Here is a 23,719-nt window from a genome sequence, read left to right as displayed (position 1 = left end):
CTAAGTTAGCCAATAATTGGTATCATCCTGATTCAAAACTTCTTACGTATGTATGTATGTATGTATGTATGTATGTATGTATGTATGTATGTATGTATGTATGTATGTATGTATATATATATATATATATATATATATATATATATATATATATATATATATATATATATATATTACACATCACTCCACACCTTTAGCGACTTCACCTCCTACCCCGTAAAAATGTCAGTGTCTCCACGTAACTGAAAATATGATACTCTATACAGAGGTCATATAGGAATTTAAATCACTAAGTAATAAATAATATTAATAATAATAATAATAAATAACTTTGCACTGAAATGATCTAACACTGCACTGTACATAACATTCTGGTGTGATCTGTGCATGCAAAGCATCATACCCAAATGGAAAAAAAATCTAAATAATCATGGTGCCATCTAGTGACGGAAAAGGATAATGCTCAAAGAAAGAGCATGGGGTATAACAGAAGTGAAAATTATTGAACCAATTGTATTCCTTCTGTTCTACAATTTATAATACTATTTTTTTGAGAATTTCAATAAAGTAAAATTTCACTTTTCCCACATATTGTTATGTAACGGCCTTATTCCAAAATGGATTAAGTTAATTTTTTAATCAGAATTATACACACGACACCCCATAATGACAATGTAAAAAAAAAAGTTTACTTGAGATGTTTGCAAATTTATTAAAAAAAAAAAAAAAAAAAAAAAGAGAAATCAAATGTATATACAGCAAGTATTCACAGCCTTTGCCATGAAGCTCAAAATTCAGTTTGGGTGCATCCTGTTTCCCCTTATTGTCCTTGACATGTTTCTGCAGCTTAATTGAAGTCCACATGTGGTAAATTTCGTTGATTGGACATGATTTGGAAAGGCACCAGTCTATATAAGGTCCCACAGTTGACATTTCATGTCAGAGCACAAACCAAGCATGAAGTCAAAGGAATAGTCGTAGACCTCGGAGACAGGATTGTCTTGAGGAACAAATCTGGGGAAGGTTACATAAAAATTTCTGCTGCTTTGAAGGTCCCAATGAGCACAGTTGCCTCCATCATCTGTAAGTGGAAGATGTTCAAAGCCGCCAGTACTCTTCCTAGAGCTAACCGGCAATCTAAACTGTGTGATCGGGGTAGAAGGGCCTTAAGGTGTGTACACACATCAGATAAAAGTCTTTGGAAAATTAAAGATCACAGACCAATTTTACCCCCTTCCATGTAGTATGAGATCCATACTCTACAAAGTCTATTCTATTGAGCTGAACTCCCCATCAGATAAATATCTTTGCAAGATGCTGCACACAAAGATGCTGTACACATGCAACAGATCAGTATCTGCAAAAGATCTCTTCCTGCAAAAGATCCATTCCTGCAAAATGCATTCATAGTCTATGATATCTGCAGATCATCATACACACCTTGTTTAACAGACAACCATCTGCAGTTCTGACAATTATCTGCAGATCTGAAGATCCATCCTGGTGGATCTGATCTGCAGATGAATGTCTGTTAAACAAGGTGTGTATGAGGATCTGCAGATATCATAGACTATGAATGCATTTTGCAGGAACGGATCTTTTGCCGATACTGGTCTGTTGCATGTGTACAGCATCTTTGTGTGCAGCACCTTGCAAATATTTTTATCTGATCAGGAGTTCAGCTCCATAGAATAGACTGTGTAGAGTATGGCTCTCATACTACATGGAAGGGGGTAAAATTGGTCTGTGATCTTTCATTTTCCAAAGACTATGGTCTGATGTGTGTACCCACCTTAAATCAGGGAGATGACCAAGAACCCAATGGTCACTACCTCCCAGAAGGACAACCATCTCTGCAGCAATCCACCAATCAGACCTGTATGATAGAGAGGCCAGAAAGAAGCCACTCCTCAGTAAAAGGCACATGGCAGCCTGCCTAGAATGCCAAAAGGCCCCTGAATGACTCTCAGACCATAAGAAACAAAATTCTATGGTCTGATGAGACAAAGATTGAACTCTTTGGTGTGCATGCCAGGCATCACGTTTGGAGGAAACCAGGCACTGCTCATAACCATACCATTCTGGTGTGGTTATGAGCAGTCACTATGGGCCTGTTTCCATTAAACACGGAAAAATCGTGTTTAATGGAAACAGGCCCATAGTGACACTGAAGTGAAAAAAAAATCTTATGATATAATGAATTGTATGTGTAGTATGGGAAAACGGAAATCTGCATCGGAAAAATCATGTTTAATGGAAACAGGCCCATAGTGACACTGAAATGAAAAAAAAAATCTTATGATATAATGAATTGTATGTGTAGTACGGATAATTAATAGAACATTAGTAGCAAAGAAAAGAGTGTTTTTATTTTCAGTTATATAGCTTTTTTTTATTACATTGCACGATTCTCTGATATTTGCAGTTTACAAACCACACTCTGTATTTTAAACTATGAAACAGAGCAGGCTAATGAACCTTTGAACTTTCCTCTGCAGCAAAACCTTACACAAACAAGGAACAGTGAGAGACAGGGTGAGGTAAGTGCCTCCGAAAACAGCACTGTAGCCGACCAAGCTTAGGTCGGAGAGCTCAAATAAGCTATTTCGCTTAGATAACAATTGAAGTTTCTTTAGGCTACTTGCACACCAAGACGTTGCGTTAGGTGCCACGTTAAGGTCGCATAACGTGCACCTAACACAACGTATGGTGCTGCAAGAAAGGACGGTAGAGTGAGCCGCGTTAGGCGGCTCTATCCCTATAAGGTCTCCCAGAGTGGCGCTGATTGGCCGGCGGGACCACGTGATGCGGAGCGAGACACTCCGCATCACGTGGTCCCGCCGGCCAATCAGCGGCCGCCAGTGCATTGAATGTTAAGTAGCCATGTGCGCGGCTACTGTAGCTGGCTCTCCCCGCCTCCTCTCCGCCCCCACTGAGCATGTGCAAACAGTCTAACGCGGCTATAGCCGCTCTAACGCCGTAGCATGCTGCACTTTCCCGACAACGTGCAGCGTTACATGTAACGCAACGTGGGCTGTGTGAACAGCCCACTTGTGTTACATTGCTGTGCGTTGGGGGAGCGTTACAGGCGCACTAACGTGCGCCTGTACCGTCCCTGTGTGTAAGCAGCCTAACTCTATCTGTAGAGGAGACTCAATAGGAGACTCATACTGTATTTGCGCTACTAATGTTCTATTTCTTAGCTGTACTATACATACAAATCATATCATTATAATTTTGTTTTTACTTCAGATTCCCTTTAAAATGGCTGTGCACCGATGTTTCCCATCCAACCTGAGGGAGCTAGAGAGGTGCTGCAAAGAGGAATAGGCAAAACTGGCCAAGGAAAGGTGTGCCAAGCTTGTGACATCATATTAAAAAAACTTGAGGCTGTAATTGCTTCCAAAGATGCATCAACAAATAATTAAGCAAAGGCTATGAATACTCAAATACATGTGATTTCTCAGGTTTTTGATTTTAATAAATTTGCCAAATCCTTAAAGGGCGCTATGGTTAAATAACTGGTTATAATATCATTTGATATAAAATATATGTGCAAGTGTAGTAATGTTTAACACATATATTGTGGCAGAATAAAAGTCTATTTCAATATTACATTACCCTTAGTTAGAGATGAGTCGTGTCGGCAGAGGAAATTATCTGACGCCAAATCAGCACATACCATTGTGCAGTAGGAGGCAGCTTATAATACAATACAATACAATACAATAACATTTCTATAGCACTTTTCTACCATAGCCAGAGGCGTAGCTAGGGCTTTCAGCGCCCGGGGACAAAGACTATTAATGCACCCCCAAAGGGCAAGCCTGTGCGCAGCGCCAAAAGGGGGTGTGGCTATGCACTAAGTGTGGGCGCGGTTATGGGTGGAGCCAAATGTACAGGAAGGTAGTTTATAGGAGACATACTGACCCCCCTAGATAGAGAGACTCACCCTACCTTCATACATAGGTTCCATAAATTGTTTATAGGAATAGGAGACATTCTAATCGAACCCCCCCCCCCCCCCCCTCACCCACCCTCCCTCTGGACCGGGCCTCCCCTCTGCCAGGCTTCCTCTCTCAGTGAGTCTCTCTCACCTTCAATATGCCTAATAGTGCTGTGTGCGCTCTGGTCCCGCCTGCCAGCCCTGGCTGATGATGATCAGCGTTGTCCATCCGGCTCCATGCTGTCTCCGACTCCAGTGTTACCTGACCCGTTCTTCCCTCTCTGCCTCCTGACTCGTCGGCAGCGCCAGCGAATAGGATGGGGCCCGGCTGGCGCCTCTAGCTCTGCATCTTTCTGCCACTCTGCACAGCATTCCACTGCTATGGACGCTGCGCGGTGGTGCGGCGATGATGTGTGACGTCAGAGACTGGGAGACCCGTGCCCGGCACCGCAAAAAAATTAATTTAACCACTTGCCGACCGCGCACTCATACCGCGCGTCGGCAAAGTGGCAGCTGCAGGACCAGCGACGCAGTATTGCGTCACCAGCTGCAGGCTGATTAATCAGGAAGCAGCCGCTCGCGCGAGCGGCTGCTTCCTGTCAATTCACGGCGGGGGGCTCCGTGAATAGACTGCGGGCCGCCGATGGCGGCTCGCAGGCTAAATGTAAACACAAGCGGAAATAATCCGCTTTGTTTACATTGTACGGCGCTGCTGCGCAGCAGCGCTGTAAGGCAGATCGGCGATCCCCGGCCAATCAGCGGCCGGGGATCGCCTCCATGTGACAGGGGACGTCCTGTCACTGGCTGCACAGGACGGATAGCGTCCTGTGCAGCCCGGAACACCAGGGGGGCCAGGTAGGAGAGGGAGGGGGGGATTTCGCCGCGGAGGGGGGCTTTGAGGTGCCCCCCCCCCCGCAACACCGGCAGGCAGGAGCGATCAGACCCCCCCAGCACATCATCCCCATAGTGGGGGAAAAAGGGGGGCGATCTGATCACTCTGGATGCACCCTGATCTGTGCTGGGGGCTGTAGAGCCCACCCAGCACAGATCACAAATAACAGCGCTGGTCCTTAAGGGGGGGGTAAAGGGTGGGTCCTCAAGTGGTTAAAGAAAGAAAAAAAAAAAAAAAGACACTGCTGCTGGGTGCCCTTGGGGACCCAGCGCCCGGGGGCACTTGTCCTACCCCGACCCCCCAAAGCTACACCCCTGCCCATAGCTGTTTGAGCTGCTGTTTTAATCCCCTTTGATATTTTGTGAGAGGATTCCTCCAACTCCTATAACGGCTCACTCGAGCAGTTTTACTACTCATCTCAGCCGCCATACGTCTCAGGACATTGACGTATGGCTCTGATGAAAAATGCTCCTGGCTGAGGCATCCCAGCTGGCTCAGGAATGGACACATATTGTTGTCCGTTGCTGTGGAGAACAGCTCTCTGTGATGTAGCTGTGTCCTGCATTATTTTCATCAGAGCCGTACGTCAATGTCCTGAGACGTACAGCGGCTGAGATGAGTAGTAAAACTGCTCGAGTGAGCCGTTATAGGAGTTGGAGGAATCCTCTCACAAAATATCAAAGGGGGGATTAAAACAGCAGCTCAAACAGCTGATAAGCTGCCTCCTACTGCACAATGGTATGTGCTGATTTGGCGTCAGATAATTTCCTCTGCCGACGCGACTCATCTGGGTAATGTAATATTGAAATAGACTGTTATTCTGCCACAATATATGTGTTAAACATTGCTACACTTGCACATATTTTATATTAAATGATATTATAACCAGCTATTTAACCATAGTGCCCCTTTAAAAGGAGTTATAAGGCAAATGTAACAAAATAAGCGCTACTTGCCCGGGGCTTCCTCCAGCCCCAAGCTCCCAGCATGTCCCTCGCCGCAGCTCTGCCAGCAGCCGTTCGCCGCAGCTCCGTCACGGTCCACGGCGATGACGTCAGGCTGACCTCCAGGTCGTCCTGTACTGCGCCCGCGCGAGCGGCGCTGTCAATCACCGCCACGTGGACCGGAGCGGACTGTGTGGCGGTGATTGACAGCGCCACTCGCGCAGGCGCAGAACTGGCCATCCTCGCCGGGGACCGTGACGGAGCTGCGGTGAACGGCTGCGGGCATAGCTGCGGCGAGGGACATGCTGGGAGCTTGGGGCTAGAGGAAGCCCCAGGTAAGTAGCGCTTATTTTGTTACATTTGACTGATAACTCCTTTAAGTAAACTTTTTTTCACATTGTCATTATGGGGTGTTGAATTCTCTTAATTCAGTTTGGAATAAAGCTATAACAAAATGCGAAAAAAAGCGATGCGCTGCAAATATTTTCCGGATGCACTGTACATAATACACATATAATAGCAAAATAAGTATAAGCACACATTTGCCACTTCTACAAGCCACAGTGGCTCAGCCTTTTAAACAACCACAACAATTATGGAAAAGAACAGAACAGCAGCCAGATTGCAAACAACGCAAATCGGAAGAAATTAAGGCCTATGACAGCACTAGGTTTCCCGCAACACGAAAATCACATACCTGTCCTGTGAAAATTTGGTGCAGTCATCCCTGCTCATCCCAAAGACCAAGAAGCATAGGGCTTCCTGTTGGTTTGCAAAAGAACCAATGGGAAATTCTCATTGGTTCATTTAGACTAATGAGAATATTCCCTGCAGCTAGGTAGCATTCACATTTTCCTTTACAAACCAACAGGAAGCCCCATGCTTCCAGGTCTCCAGCAGGTGGCAGGTGAGTGGGGACGCTACAGAAAAAAAAGCTGTGGGTGAGTGGCGATAAAAAGGCAGCGACCAGTGTGAACGATGCCAGCGTATCCTTAGCAGATGGGCTTACAGCACAGTTATTATTATTATTATTTTTATTTATATAGCGCCAACATATTCCGCAGCGCTTTACAAAGCACAATAAGATGACAAGGGGAACATAAATACAACTAACAAAATGTACAGCAGAGTTCCAAGCAGCACAAATATTGTTACAAAATTGTAAACATTAGGAGGATGACCCTGCCCTTGCGAGCTTACAATCTAATGGGTTGTGGGGGACACACTAGGTAAGGGGGTGGAGGATGGATGAGGCAGTGATTCTTTTGCCTCTGATTACATTGTGACAGAGAAGTAAATAAGGGCTATAGAATGTTATAAGCTTGTCTGAAAAGGTGTGTTTTAAGAGTGCGTTTGAAGATGTCCAGGTTTGGAGCATGACGTACAGACTGTGGAAGAGAGTTCCAGATAAGGGATGATCCTCGTGTAAAGTCCTGGATGCGAGCATGAGAGGAGGTGATCAGCTTAGAGGCCAGGAGAATTTCTTGGGAGGAGCGAAGGTTGCGGGAGGGACAATATCTTGAGATTAGTGAGGAGATGTATGGAGGAGACAACTCGTGGAGTGCTTTGTATGTTAGAGTCAGGAGTTTGAACTGGATCCTCTGGGTAATAGGTAACCAGTGGAGAGAACGGCACAGTGGGGCTGCATCAGAAGAGCGTGTGGAAAGGTGAATGAGGCGGGCCACTGAATTTAGAAGGGATTGGAGAGGTGCTAGCCTGTTTTTTAGGAGATCACAGTGCAGGGTGTTGCAGTAGTCTAGGCGGGAGATGATTAAGGTATGAACAAGCATTTTGGTGGCCTCTTGTGTGAGAAAGGGACGGATACGGAATATATTTTTGAGCTGAAAATAGCAGGTGGTGGTTATTGAGGCAATGTGAGGTTTAAAGGAGAGCTCTGAGTCAAGTATAACCCCCAAGCAGCGGGCCTTAGTGGTTGAGGTTATTGGGGTGTTGTCTACAGCCTAGTTTCTCAACATGCGGTACTCGTACCCCAGGGGGTACATCTGATGGGTCCAGGGGGTACTCAGGCTTGATATACTTAACCAAGAATAACAAATTTAGAGATTTAGAAAATTATAATTCTTATTTAAACAACATCAAATTAGTATTTTAGCTAATTAAAAGCAATAATAAATGCTTGCACATTGTTTAGAACCAATTATCATGTACTACGATTAAATATATATTTGTCAAGGGGTACTTGTGATCATGTTTACTATGCTAGGGGGTACTCGATGAGTACAGGGTTTTAAAAGGGGTACACACTTATAAAATGTTGAGAAACACTGGTCTACAGTTATGGTTGCAATTGGTGGGGGTGTAGATAGCGATGGTGGAAAAATCACAATTTCCGTTTTAGTCATGTTGAGTTTCAGGAAGCGGGAGGACATGAATGCAGAAACGGCACGTAGACAGTCAGGGACTCTAGATAGTAGTGATGACAGATCAGGAGCTGAGAGATAGATTTGGGTGTCATCTGCATAGAGGTTATACTGGAAGCCAAAAGCGTTAATTAGTTGTCCCAGGCCACGAGTGTAGATTGAGAAAAGAAGTGGCCCAAGAACAGAGCCTTGAGGTACACCAACAGACAGTGGGCATGGGGAGGAATTGGTGTTAGAGAAAGACACAGTGTAGGAGCGTCCAGAGAGATAAGAGGAGATCCATGTGCTTGACCCTTGATTCCTAAAGATGACAGTGTCTGCAGAAGCAGAGCATGATCAACCGTGTCAAAGGCAGAGGAAAGGTCAAGTAGCATTGGAATGGAGAACTAGCCTTTGGATTTAGCTACCAGTAGGTCATTAGCAACTTTCGTGAAGACAGTTTCAGTGGAATGGTGTGTGCGGAATCCAGATTGAAAGGGGTCAAGTAAGGAGTTGGTAGAGAGAAAGGCAGACAATTCTGAATGGATGTGACGTTCCAGCAGTTTAGAAGCAAAGGGGGGGAGCAAGAAGTTGGATCAAGAGAGGGTTTTTTGATAAGTGGTGTGATGATAGCTTGTTTGACTAAGGAAGGAAAAGTGCCAGTGGAGATAAAAAGGTTAAATAGAGTTGTTAGAGCGGGATTAAAGGAGGATGAAAGCTGGGGGATTAGATGAGAAGATGAGAGGGAATGGGGTCCAGGGCACAGGTAGTGAGATGCGCTTTGGAGATTAGTAAGGAAAGACACTGTTCAGTTAGTGTGGTAAAAGATGTTAGAGTGGGAGAGTGGTCTTGTGGAGCGGGGGGGAAGGCATTTAGTAGTGAGCGAGGGTGCAGGCGGACAGAAGGAATTTATAGGTGATGGTGAGCTGGTAAAAATGGTTGCGTGTTGAAGCTATTACGTATTGCATCAATCTTGCTTGTAAAGTATGATGCAAAGTCGTCGGCTGACAGACATGTGGTAGGGGGGAGGAGGTGGGGGACGAAGTAGGGAGTTAAAGGTGTTGAACAATTGTTTTGGGTTGTGGGACTGTGAGGAAATGAGCGAGGAGAAATAAGACTGCTTAGCAGAGGTGAGGGCATCCCTGAGCTCCTGCATAGTTTGTTTATAGTGATTGAAGTCCTCTACAGCAGTGCTCTTTCTCCAGCACCTTTCTGCCACTCTGGAGCGCCTTTTCAGCTGTTTGAGTTGTTCAGTGAGCCAGGGCTGCTGGTTAGTTTGGCGGGGGCAGGTGGTGGTGAGCAGCTGAATTCATGGCAGAGGAGACTACACTAAATAAGTAACTGGATGCTGCCTCAGGGTCAGTGTAGGAAGACAGAGTACATAGAGGTTGCAAGGCCTCAGTCAGGGAATTCAGATCCAGGTTGCGGTAATTCCTGCGTGTGACTGTATGGTGTAGTGTTGGAGAAGTTGACGGTAGAGAAGAATTGATTGAGAAGGTAAGATGGTTGTGGTCTGAGAGGGGAAGCGGAGTGTTATGGAAGCTTGAAATAGAACAGAGGTGGGTAAAGACAAGGTCAAGAATTTAGACATACACTGCGTTTGCCGTGTAGTGTGAGCCCGGCCTTAATATATATAATACAAGGGGTGAGCAGCACAAACCAAATTTAATGCATAGTGTACGCGCGCAACATACCGCTCGGCCAGCCATCTGTCCTGGCCGATCAAGCGGTAGGCAAGCTACAGTTGAGAGGATTATTCTCTCTGCCTATGCGGCTCCCATGTGAGGTCATGCATGCACTGCTCCGTCGACCTCTGCACCCCCCCCGCATAGCAACAGAGCATGTCGCTAGTCTGCAGGCTAGTCATAGCGATTGCGATAGTGCTTTCTAGTGGGTCCAAGGCCTGAGAATCAGCTCTACAGCCTGGTGCACACCAGAGGAGTTTTTCTGAGCGTTTTGAGTTTTTAAATCTGCTGCTAATGTTATCCTACGTGTCTGTGCACACTGGAGCAATGAGGTTTTGTAAAAAAAAAAAACAACCTATAGCATTACATTGGGAAGAGCTTTTAAAACCTCTAAAAGCTCTTCTCAATGTAATGCTATGGGGTTTTTTACAAAACCTCATTGCTCCAGTGTGCACAGACACGTAGGATAACATTAACAGCAGATTTAAAAACTCAAAACGCTCAGAAAAACTCCTCTGGTGTGCACCAGGCCTAACACAGTGATTCACAAACACTTTATATGCCAGCCTTCATTTTTTCAGAGTAGTCAATCTAGTTTTTCCCTGGGTGATTCCAGCTAATCGCCGAAACACTACCGATTTTTACAGCACTAACGCAATAGAAAGTATATGGAAGTGATCTCACTGCCATGATTAGTGCCAATCACAAAATGCGTGACATGCAGCATTTTGCTGAGATTCTGGACTGATCACGGTACAGTGCTTAATAAAGCGCTGATTGCAATCACTCTGAAAAGTAGAAGTGTGAGCAGTGATTTTACCGCGCTAATTGCTATGTGCTACCGTTTTGCAATTTATAGTGTGAATGGGCCCTAAAAGCTCTGCAGTCCTCTGTGTGAACCAGCTAACCAGGCGGAGATTAAAGCTCAATGCTATTTGCATGCAACCTTAGAATATTTGTAACCAATTGATCATCTCTAAATAAATAATCACACTGACTTCAGAAGTCCCCACAGGATTTAGAGAACAACGGTCAGGGTGATCATCAAGGATTCCATAAAGAATACAATAATTTTAATCAGATCGTTTGCGGATCAGATATAAATAATTAGTACATGGCAAGGAAATGAACAGCGCTACTTAAAAACAGACAAGTGCTCACCTGCAAAACAGTGCAAGCCCCACTTGTGGGATAAAATACACACCTAGCATACACATGACCTGTCTATCACTGGAGGATGTTGGTTTCCGTAACAGCTTGCATGCAACCTATTAAGTACTCGTCCCTCCCACTGCAAAGAAGTCAATCCTCCATGGGAGGGGACCTAACACTACCTAAATCCTAACCTATGTATATGCATAGCCTGGGTGCGGCTAATCGAGTAAATTTGAAAATTGAAAATTGCGCAAAAGGTGGATCAGCGCATCACCAGGCCGCCTCCGAATGGCCTCGAATCAGAGGTGCGCTGAGCCCCCTCAGAGACTGCAAACGCACCTTGAACCCAAACGGAAGCTCTGCATATACACCAAAAGCAAAGCTGTTAAGTGGGAGCAGCTGACCAAAATGAATTAAATTAGTACATGGCAAGGAAATGAACAGCGCTACTTAAAAACAGACAAGTGCCTGCCTGCAAAAGAGTGCAAGCCCCACTTGTGGGATAAAATACACACCTAGCATACACATGACCTGTCTACCACTGGAGGATGTTGGTTTCCTGTAACAGCTTGCATGCAACTTATTAAGTACTCGTCCCTCCCACTGCGAAGAAGTCAATCCTCCATGGGAGGGGACCTAACACTAACTAAATCCTAACCTATGTATATGCATAGCCTGGGTGCGGCTAATCAAGTAAATTCGAAAATTGAAAATTGCGCACTCTTTTGCAGGTAGGCACTTGTCTGTTTTTAAGTAGCGCTGTTAATTTCCTTGCCATGTACTAATTTAATTCATTTTGGTCAGCTGCTCCCACTTAACAGCTTTGCTTTTGGTGTATATGCAGAGCTTCCGTTTGGGATCAAGGTGCGTTTGCAGTCTCTGGGGGGCTCAGCGCACCTCTGATTCGAGGCCATTCGGAGGCAGCCTGGTGATGCGCTGATCCACCTTTTGTGTAGATATAAATAATTGTCTCACAGACTCAAGGCTAATGCTGGGTAGACACGATGCGGTTTTCCGTCTATTTTCAGTCAGTCCGATTTCGGATTCGATTCTCTTATCTTTTCTTATCTATTTCCATTCACTTCTATGAGAAATCGATCAGAAAAACGAAAATAAGATCGGACATGTCGGAAATTATCTATTGAACCATCTATCTAAAACAAAATTGTATGGTGTGTACTCAACATCAGGATCCTTTCACACTACATCCGTTGCGTTGTGGCGCAACAGACAATGTGATAATTACATTTGCATGGTGCTTCCACGAAGTGCAAGTCTACTTTAGGGCACTCAACGAGAAAACCCATTAGACAAACAGCCGCTTCCCGCTCACGGAAGACTCACTACATTTGGTTGTGACTACTAACCGATTGGCTTCAGGCATGGAGCCCGCTTTGGCTACAGCCTCTGTTCACACAACTTTACTAAACCTATTCAGTTGGTGGCATGGCTATTGTCCCCTATTTCTTAAAATAGAAGTGGCTGTTTGTCTTTGAGGATTCCCGTCAAAGCAGGTAGTTTGAGTCCACTACGCTCAGCAACGAAACTAGACGCCACCATAGCAGTAATGTTATACTGAACAGGGCGTGTAAGGGTTATTAGGGGTTCCAGCCCGCGGACCCCAAATTACACCTCCCTCCGAGTTGCTATGAATCGGAGGGGAATAGTATTTAACTCCGCCAGGAATATGAGTGGCAGCAGTGTTAACCCACATTCAGCTCACCCTGCGCCCAGCTCACCGGCCGCCTACATATTCCTGTTGAGTCCCAGTCCCTTAAAGTAGAATCGTGCCCTTCCACACTGTTACGTTTGCGGTGCAATAATGATTTCCATCGGATTAACACACAGAATGCTGTGCATTAGTAATTAATGCACTGCAAGCATAAGACTATGGACTATATGCGTTGCATCACAGAGACAACGTGTGATGTGGCTTTTCATTGCCATCCTATTTTTCATGATGCGCAATGTTCTGTGTATACGTGAAAGCTGCCTTACAGGTCCAAGCAGCAGCCGCCATTAAGTTCAAACCCCCCAAAAATAGTGGTTGGCAAAGTATGGAGATAGAGTCGTGTTTTGACTGCTGGAAAAAAAAATCAGAATGGTGACACCTTTTGATAGAAGACCTCTCAGAATTTTCTACTATTGAGAGATGGAAGAAAATCAGAACACTAGCTGTAGAGCACAGAAACCTGCTAAGCCCTCAAAGAGACCAGACAATATGCAGACTTCAAAGCTAGCGTCCTTTTGGATTTCCTGTCTGCTGAAGGTTTCCCAGGCCCGCCATGACTTCTGTCCTCCCTCAGCTACTGTGCTACTTCCCAGCCGGCTGCGCAGTACATTCCATAGAGCGCATAGTGCTGCGGCTCAGGTCAGGTGGTATAGCGATCTCACAGGAGGTGGTCTCATGGCAGCAGCAGAGGCTATGCACATGTAACTATACTTACTCTGACGCTGCAGACATAGAATTCACCAGGTAGGCGACGGGGATGGCCGTGAGGGAGAGGATAAAGGGCCCAGCGGGCTCCGGGAGAGCCATGGCTGCGGTGCTCGCTTCCTCAGAGCCTGGGAGCTGCTGCGGTCTCAGGTAGCTGCGGGTGGCAGGCTACTCCAGCTCTGAGCACAAAGCTCGCTTTCCAGCCCATACAAAGTTCACTCACTTTCTTTCACTGGTATTGCAACATAGTTGTGATAGTGCTGATAGAAGAACACAGCGTGTGTTAAAGTGGACCTGAACTCATGCACAGGACAGAAGGAAAACAGAGAAATGCACTCTGTATGTATTTAGAGAGTTCAGCCTGTTTAATTCCCCCTTATTTGTGTCTAATAACAAGTTGTAATCTGATCTATCACCTGAGTCACATGACTGCCAAGGAAGAGAAGTTCATTTGAAATGTTCAGCTAATGTATCACACTAAAGGCAGCCATACACTGGTCGATTGCCACCAGATAGATCCCTCTGTGATCGAATCTGCAAACAGATTTTTAATTGATTTCACTATGAAACCGATTCACAAACTGTGGAGCTTCCGCCGCCCCCTGCATACATTACTTGATCCAGCCGGCGCGAGTCCCCCGGTCTCCGCTGTCTCTACTCCGCTCTGGGCTTCAGCTTCACTTTACTTCCTGTCGGGGGAAATTTAAACAGTGGAGGGCGCTCTACTGTTTAATCTTCCTCCGACGGGAGTAAGTGAAGCCAGCCGGTGCCCAGTGCGGAGAAGGGACAGGGGGGACACACTCCGGTGGAACAGGTAATGTATTGCCGCTAGCGTCGGTCTTCGGACATTCGAACGCCACTTTCGACGTACTCCCGACCTGCCGGCGATCGAGCAAAATTTTCCGCGCGGACAGATCAACGGGCTTGATCGATTTCGGACGGAAATCGGTCAGCGTTTGCACATCGATTTCACAGCAGATTCGATCACAGTAATCGAATCTGCTGTCTATCGGCGGGAAATCGAGTAAGTGGGCACCTTAACCATTTACAGACATCCTATCGTATTAAAACATCATGCTTACCTCTATTAACGGCAACATGACGTTTTAATACGTCGCGCGTTCCCGCCGCTGCTACCGCCGTGTGCGCGCCACTGCCGCCGCTGTTTCCGTCGGGATCCCGTGCTGAGTGATTGGGGAAGAGGACCGAACGGTCCTCTACCCAATCGCAGTGCCTGGAGTGAATGGACGTGACCGCGAACAGCGGCTACGTCCATTCACATAAACAGGAAATGTAACAATTAAAGTGTAAAAAAAAAAAAAAAGAAGTGAACACTTCCTATAACGAGTGTTCACTAGCGCCATCTTGTGGCCAAAAAGTATATTACACCTACAAAATACATAAATTTTCAAGTATATACACATCATTAATAAAATTACACTTCTAACCCTACCCCCCCCCCCCCCCCCCCCCAAAAAAAAAACACTTGTAAAAAAAAAAATCAGTTTAAAAAAAAAATAGTTGCCTTAAGGACTCCGCTTTTTTATTCTATATTTTATGGGGGGAAATTATTTTTAATTTATTACATAGGGGCTTGTAATTATGGCCAGAACAAAAAAAAACCAGAACAGAAAAATAACACTTATATTTCAAAATAATATACTGTCGCCATACATTGTGATAGGGACATCATTTAAACGGTTTAATAATCGGGACCACTGGGCAAATAAAACGTGTTTGTTTTATCCACAGGAGAATGTTTAATTTTAAAACTATAATGGCTGAAAACTGAGAAATAATAATTTTTTTTCTTTTTTTTTCTGTTTTTCTCATTAAAATGCATTTAGAATAAAAAAAATTCTTAGTAAAATGTACTATCCACAGAAAGCCTAATTGGTGGCGAAAAAAATGAGGTATAGATCATTTTCTTGTGATAAGTAGTTATAACGTTAGTAGGGAATAAAAGGGAGGAGCACTGACAAGTAAATATTGCTCTGGTCCGTTAGGGTAAAAAGCCTTGGGGGTGAACTGGTTAATAAGCTATATGTATGGGCGTAGCAATCAACCCTGTGACCCCTACCATCGCAGGGGGGCCCAGAGGCCTCATCCCTCTAACTAACCACAAGTGTAGCCAGTTAACAAAAAAGCCTCCCCCCCCCCTCGTGGAGCCAGGTATAGGTGCCCGCACTATAGGATAGCCAGCTATAGGTCGCCCCTAGTATAAGTTAGCTACGTAGATGCCTCCTTTATAGGATAGGCATATATATCCTGTATAGTTGCCACCAGTATAGGTTAGATAGGTGCCCCCAGTATAGGTTAGATAGGTAGGTGCCATTGGCGTACGGCTCACCATAGCAACAAGAGCATCTGCTATGGGGCCTGTAGCCAGAAGAGCCCATAGTGTGTGGCTGTGATATTGATTGGGGTCTGGTGCACTGTATTTTAACATTTAATACAGAGTTTATGCTCTGTATATAGAGTGGGATATAGTACTGTATTAGCTAGGCCTATTTTTAACATTGAGTTGGTGCCAGGTAACATTGACTATATTATAAAAACTTTTTTATGCAACCTTGATTTTCCATATTGCTAGATTTGCACTTCCTTGCTACTCTAGCATTCATGCACAGTTTCTATAAATAAGCTCTAAAGCCTGATACACACCTTTAATTTTGATTGGCCAATTTTACTACTCCATGAGGGCAAACATATTTTGAATAGCATTCACCCATCTTTCACTCAAGTAAGCATTATGCTCATATCAATGACATGAAGTTATATTTTTCTCGTGACGCATGCAGTGAGCGGCAATATGGAGGAGGCGGGGGAGCGGCAGAGTGTGACAGTGGCCATGTAAACAGCCTGCTATTGACACGCTGCGTGTCGCTAGCAAGGCGTTTGAATTATGGGGGCCAGCAGAGTGCAGGGGGGGTCTGGGGAAGAACACTATAGTAACAGAGGCTGGGCATTATATACAGACCCAGCCTCTGTGTGCAATTAGGATTTTTAAAACCAACCTTGGGTTCTCTTTAAGTAAAGCTGATTGATCGCAAGATTTTTTAATAGTATGAACAGATTGTATAGGTAAACTCTCATACTGCACATAGGTGGTAAAATTGTGTGTGTGTACTAGGCTTTAAGGTACCTATGCACAAATGATCAATCCCTCTCCATTCGAAATCTGATCAGAGGTGGTTCGAGTCCTTCCACTCACTACATATCTAATCTCAATAGATTTCAGTTACAAACATGGGGCTTGCTAGGATCCTGAGGGCTTGTTTTCACTATTGCGGTGCGGAATCGCCTGGATTCCACCACTGATGAAATCGCATGCGGATGCGATTCCGCATGCGTTTTTTGCCTCGAATCCGCATAGGTGAGGGTATATGCAATTTTAACCATGTCACTGCCTGTGTGAATTTACATTGGTACGCATGCGAATTTGCGGCAAAAAATGCATGGGGAAAACGCATGCGATTTCCCTATTAAATACATTGTGTGCGATTCGCCTGCATTCCACACGCAGGCGAATTCTGCAGGGTGTTCCGTGCAGATTTTCTCCGCACAATAAAACGCTCCCGCAGACGCATGAGTGGAAACAGGCCCATTCACTTATATTGTCTATGCGAATCCGCATACGCAAGACGCATGCGGCTTCGCGATAGTGGAAATGGGGCCTAAGAGATCTGGGACACTTTTGGGCACTCCAGCTGAAAATGGGTGTGGCCACACACCAGAATGTTGGTGTGGTCATGGGTGGAGCCAAATTTACCAGAACTTAACAGCAATCTTAGTATGCCTGCCCCGCAAAAAAAATTCATACTGGGGCATGCGGGGTGCTGTGTGGTGCCATGCTGGGTGCTGTGGTGCCTCTGTGGGGCATACTAGTGCTGTGGAGCCTTCATAGGGAGCATGCATTGTTGTGTGTCCTCACTGTTCCTCCCCTGAATCCCCTCTTTCCAGCAGAGTGGTGCAGCAGGAGGAACTACTGATCTTCTCCATCTACTCTCCAAGTCTGGAGAGATCCTCTATAGCTGGTGATTCTCCCCCTAGCATCCCAGAATCAGATGCTAAAAGCTCTAGCTTCTGATTCATTCTCAGACACTAAGGGGGAAAGCCCAGAAGAGATGTCTGCAGAATCTGGAAACCAAGCGGCCAGAGACGAGTACTGCCACCCATTGCCTGCCTCTGCACCCCAGAAAAGATCCGGGGCACGTGCCACTGATCTTTGGACCTAGCAACGCCCCTGGTTACAAATCTATGGAGTATCACTACGGCCTCTATGGGCTGATGCACACCAAAAACCGCTAGCAGATCCGCAAAATGCTAGCAGATTTTGAAACGCTTTTATTTTTCTGTAGCGTTTCAGCTAGCGTTTTGCGGTTTTGTGAAGCGTTTTTGGTGTAGTAGATTTCATGTATTGTTACAGTAAAGCTGTTACTGAACAGCTACTGTAACAAAAAATGCCTGGCAAACCGCTCTGAAGTGCCGTTTTTCAGAGCGGTTTGCGTTTTTCCTATACTTAACATTGAGGCAGAAACGCATCCACAATCCAAAATCTGCAGCAGCCCGGGAGTATGCGTTTCTGCAAAACGCCTCCCGCTCTGGTGTGCACCAGCCCATTGAAATACATTACCCTAGCGGATCCGCACACGCAAGCAGATCGCAAACCGCAGCCGAACCGCTCTGGTGTGCACTAGGCCTCTGTCAGCTACTGTGCCCTGGAACTACTGACATTTTGGAAGAAATTGAACAGAAAAGTCAACGTTTGTATGACTTGTCAGAGAGCAGAGGCTAGAATCATGTGGCAAAATGTGCGCTTTTACCCTGGTCATTGTAGTCAAGTGACTCACTCGGGATTGGAATCACACATTGTTTGTTTGCATTCCATCTTTGTGTTTTTGCCACAATTTTAAATCGTACAGGAGTTTGCTTTTTGATGCACACATTTCTGAATTAAATAGATTGTGCCACAGTCTGAAAAAACGCAATCTAAAACCCCTCTGGGAATGCCTGCAAAATCACAGATGCATGTGTGCTCCCAGAGTTAGAATTCTGGGCTAGTTGTGCGGTTGGGTTTCTACTTTTCCATAAAGCTCATCTCTTTCTAAAGCTTGGTTCAGGCAGGCTTCTGTGGGCATCCGTCCTCATCGTTTACCGCTGAAATCAACTGATCTTCACATTGAGAGGAATAGGACCCCATTCATCGCAATACGTTTACCATAATTTGCCAGCAATTGTGCGAACGTCGCAGTCGATTGAAATTTCCAAATGATTTCTGCTCAGTTGCAAAAAAAGCATCTAGCATTTGTTAAACATAACGCATTAAAAAGCTAGTATAAACTGGCCCTAAGTCTGCACAAAGCAGAAAGCAAAATGTATGACATCTATGCACACTCTAGTCTTCCTGGGATTACTGCATTAACACATTCATTGCACAGTTAATCACTCCCATCACACATAAAAAGCAAGGCACCTTTCACAATAAAAGCATAAACACGCAGGGCTGCCGAGCAATGACTTGAATAATCACAGTTATGTCCCTTTTTATAGCTTTATAAAATATTTAAAAGCTATGTAGAAATTATTTGATATGGATTGCTTTTCTGGGAGTGCGTGGAGCTACTGTGTTTGAGAGTGTATGTGGCAATTCACTATGCTGAATCTCCCTGGCAGGATCTGGGTCAGGTCAAGAGTTCTTTATATGTCTGCAGTGTGAGATAACAAAAAAGGCCATAGTCCATTCCTAACTCATCAGACGTACTCTAGTCCTTTATAATAACACTTGCTTGGGTTAAAGTCCTAGACCAGATTTTTTTTTTTTTTTTTGCTTTTCACCCAGCTAATGGGATGACATCATCCACATTTGATCAAGACATAAAATGTTACTTTGCCCTTTTTTTTTTATCCAACCCTCATATATTTTATCTTATATAATGACCATGAGTGGTATTATTATTCACAGATTGGACAAACCTACATTGATCTTTTAAAACACTTCCTGACCCGGAAAATAATAAATACAATGTATTTATTCTTAAAAACGCGAACGCAATCGCCGGATAAAAAAACTATTTGTGAGCGTTTTGCATTTTTCCTATACTTTCCTGTGTAGCAAAATCGAAAATGGTACATGCAGTGCTTTTGTAAACGGAAAGCAGACAAAACACGCTCATAAGGATTCATTGCTCAAGGTATTTTAGGGCGTTTTTTTTCAAAGTCGCCGGCGCTCAAAAAAGGTGCAAAAAGCCCTAGGTGTGAGCAAGCCCTAAAGGTGTCCTGAGGTATATTTAAAGGAGCACCATGGCAATAATTAAAAGAAAAACAAAAACCCTTATAAACAGTATGTCACAAGAGTTATAAGACATGCTAAAATGCTAAAAGTACCCCTGAACTGAAAGAGAACCCGAGGTGGGTTTGAAGAATATTATCTGCATACAGAGGCTGGATCTGCCTATACAGCCCAGCCTCTGTTGCTATCCCAAACCCCCCTAAGGTCCCCCTGCACTCTGCAATCCCTCATAAATCACAGCCACGCTGCTGACAAACAGCTTGTCAGAGCTGGCTGTGTTTATCTCTATAGTGTCAGTCTGCTGCTCTCCCCGCCTCCTGCAGAACTCCGGTCCCCGCCTGCATCCCTTCCCTCCCTGCTGATTGGAGGGAAGGGATGGGGGCAGGGACTGGAGCTATGCAGGAGGCGGGGGAGCAGCTGAGACTGACACTACAGATGTAAACACAGCCTCACAGCACGGCTGTGATTTATGAGGGATTGCAGATTGCAGGGGGACCTTAGTGGGGTTTGGAATAGCAACAGAGACTGGGCTGTATAGGCAGATCCAGCCTCTGTATGCAGATAACATTCTTTAAACACACCTCGGGTTCTCTTGAAGTTCAGGGGTACTTTTAGCATTTTAGCATGTCTTATAACTCTTGTGACATACTGTTTATAAGGGTTTTTGTTTTTCTTTTAATTATTGCCATGGTGCTCCTTTAAATATACCTCAGGACACCTCGGGTTCTCTTGAAGTTTAACTACTTACTGCACCAGGTGCAGTATAATCACGGCCAGGGAAAACTTCACTTGAAGTCCCAGGGCAGTGAATGCACGTCTTCAGCGGCAAGCGGCTGCCGTTCGCTCCCACCGCCGCCAGTTAGCAGGGAGATGAATGAATGGGAATGTAGTTCACATTCATTAATCTAATTCCTGTGTCAATGAACGGTGGCAACATTGTATCTTCCTGGAGTTACAGTGCCACACATTACTTCCAATTCACATACTTACATATGCGAATCAGAAAAAATGCATGAGAACATCTTGTGGCCAAATAGTAAAACTACAGCTAAATGTATTTTATTTAATAAAAATACCAACACTTACCATCTAAAATTAACTATTTCCCTCCCATAGTACCCAAACTTTTTTTTTTTGTATAGGGAAAAAAATTACATTAAAAAAATGTTACCTTAGGGACTGAACTTTTTTAATAGATATGTCATGGGGGGTATATTACTGTTATTTTTTAATTTACTGGCTGGCAATTAGTGATGGAAGGAAAACTGAAAAAAATGCACCTTTTTTTCCAAATAAAATATTGGCGCCATACATTGTACTAGGGAAATATTTTAAATGTTGCAATAACCGGGACAAATGGGCAAATGTGTGGGTTTTATTCACAGTAGAACGTTTTATTTTAACACTATAATGGCCGAAAACTGAGAAATAATGATTTTTTTATTTTTCCATTTTCCATTAAAATGTATTTAGAATAAAATAATTCTTAGCATAATGTACCTCCCAAAGAAAGCCTTATTGGTGGCGAAAAAAAACAAGATATAGAACATGTCGTTGTGATTAAGTTATTGGTCGAAAGAATGGGAGGAGAGTTGACAGGTTAAAATTGCTCTGGTCCTAAAGGGGTAAAAACCCCTCAGTGATCAAGCGGTTAAAACAATTACCAAAGCCCCTGGTGGGCTAGAATGCTGTTTATCCTGGCATTTCTCGTTGTTATCTGGGTGCCGCCACAAGAATGCCCGATCAACGATTCCACAAATTTCGGCCCAAAAATGGTTGACTGTATCGATTGGACATGCTGGAAAATCTTGGGTCAACATGGTTGATCGGGTGTGCAGTGGTAACCGTGTGATACCAGGATGAACGACAAACGCCACAACCCCACGTGCTGTTCCCTCAATTGTAAATATGCCCCCCCCCCCCGTGCATTAAAATACCCAACCTGTCTACACGGCGTGTGTGTGTGATATATGTCAGTAGCCACGTGGGGTGCCAATGCGGAAAATGGATGGGGGGGGGGCAACAGCAGACATGCTGAAATTGATTGGGAATCGACCTGTGGTGTGGGCAGCCGACAGATCTCTCTGATAAGATTTGATCAGAGAGAGATCTGTCTCTTTGTTGAATCTGCCCATACATTAGATGTATGGGCTGCTTCCGAGTGCTAGCAAGATGAGGCTAAAAAAAATGACTGCAGATTTACTTTACCTGGGGCTTCCTGCAGCCCCTAGAAGTCTCTGTGTCCAGAGACTGTCCATTACTCTTCAGGGGTCCCCTTCGTAGCAGCTGCCAAACTAGAGGCAGCTCCACGTAAGTATATATGGAGTCATTTATTTTAGCCTCGTGTATCCTTTATACTCAGGTTCCCACTCATCTGGGTGAAAAACTGATCCATTTTCCATTTAGATGGATCTTCTTTTAATCGCTCATGCTGGGCATCAGCTGCTGTCCATCAGGTTCGTCCCTCTCCAGGGAGAATTCTCACTGGTTCACTGAGTAGTGGACTAATGAAAATCCTCCCTGGAGAGAGACAATTGCCGTTGGTCCACTGCAACCAATGGTAGCCTGAGATGCTTCTGCTGGGGTATCGGTATTCCAGAGTTTCTTTGGTGCAGGGACCAAAATAACAGATGATGGAATGGATGGAGGCAGTTATCTTGAAAAAACGCACATTGTGTGCAGCCTATGTCCGTTCTTATAGATTAGTATTGATTCTGCCAACCTCTATTCCATCCATAAAAATCAGACGCCAATACTTGTGTTCCGCTGTATGGGCAGAGCGAGCAGTGGGAGGAGTATTGCTCCTACGAACATAAATTACCAGACATCCTGAGGCTAGCCATGCCCCTGATGAGTCACGCGCAGGTGACGAAAGGCGTCGGCAGGAGCTAGCAGCCTGCAGGACGATCTGGAAACACTACAGCGGTGACTGACTGAGTACCCGGTGAGCCTATGCGAAGAGGCACGGGGGAGAGCCCGTTTACTCTACGCGCTGTCAACCACTCATGTTTGTGAGTATATCACTGGAATAAAGTTTATTTTTATCTAACGGAATTACGCTATAAGGCTCATTTTGTTTGAGGTGAGGATGTATAAGGAGGAACTATCGGGGAGTCTACATTGAGGAGGAGCCACCTGGAGTGGGTACACTTGGAAGCTGAGATCGGGCAGCCGGCCATAGGAGGATAAAAGAGCGCATACCGGCCAGTCTCATAGTGGTCACACAAGCTGGTTGAGTGCAGCCCCTAAGGGGGATTCTCCTTTGATGCATCTTTGAGTGGAGCACTATCTATATACGAAATACTTGTGTTCCGTTTGACGGAATCCGTTGCAAACAGACTAATGTTGAAGGAATCCTATTGCTTAAAATGGGATACATTATGCTAAATGGAACTTTTTTTTTTTGTGTTGTGTTAAACGGGCCTTATTGTTCAGTACATCCAATAGCCTGGATTTTGTAAAAGTTAAAGGAATACTATCGATTGAAACGACTTTTTTTTTTTTAATACTCTATATTAGTGTACACATTACCACTAGTGCTAGGGGCACTTTATTTATTCACCCAGGTCTCTCTCTCGCGTGTGTGTGTGTTATAACCAATGTGAGAGCTAGCTTATGCTAGGTACACACCATAAGTTTTCCCTCTCGATAGATGGATTCGATAATGTCCAATATTCCTTCCGATCGATTCTGCACTCAATTTCACATAGAAGTGAATTGAAAAAAGATAAGAAAAACAAGCGGAAGATAAGAAAATCTAGCACAGAATCGAGAGGAAAAAAAGCAATGGGGTGGAAAATCGAGCGTGAAAACACATCGCATGTACCCAGCATTACACAATATGTTAATGGTATTTAAAATCTTTTAACCCATATACTGCATGGAGGTGGTAAAATTGGCCAATCAAAATTAAAGGTGTGTACCAACCAGCCTTTTCCAGGTCTCAGCCAATGTGCCCGTATAAATACACAAATGTATGATGAATTCTGATATAGTGAATGACAGGTC

At 44.6% G+C, this 23,719-nt stretch overlaps 1 protein-coding gene across 1 annotated transcript in view; it reads right to left on the bottom strand.

Annotated features, from left to right (window-relative positions):
- Nucleotides 1-13,599, bottom strand: part of TM6SF2 (transmembrane 6 superfamily member 2) — a 101,941-nt gene extending 88,342 nt beyond the window's left edge. The window contains exon 1 of the mRNA XM_068234184.1: nt 13,430-13,599. Coding sequence (XP_068090285.1) covers nt 13,430-13,521 — 92 coding nt within the window. The 5' untranslated portion in view covers nt 13,522-13,599. The remainder of the gene's footprint in view (nt 1-13,429) is intronic.
- Nucleotides 13,600-23,719: the final 10,120 nt, after the last annotated feature.

Source organism: Hyperolius riggenbachi, chromosome 1 (genome assembly GCF_040937935.1).
Source record: "Hyperolius riggenbachi isolate aHypRig1 chromosome 1, aHypRig1.pri, whole genome shotgun sequence".
NCBI lineage: Eukaryota > Metazoa > Chordata > Amphibia > Anura > Hyperoliidae > Hyperolius > Hyperolius riggenbachi.
The sequence above is the reverse complement of the archived record's forward strand: the minus strand, read 5'-3'. Positions and strand labels throughout refer to the sequence as shown.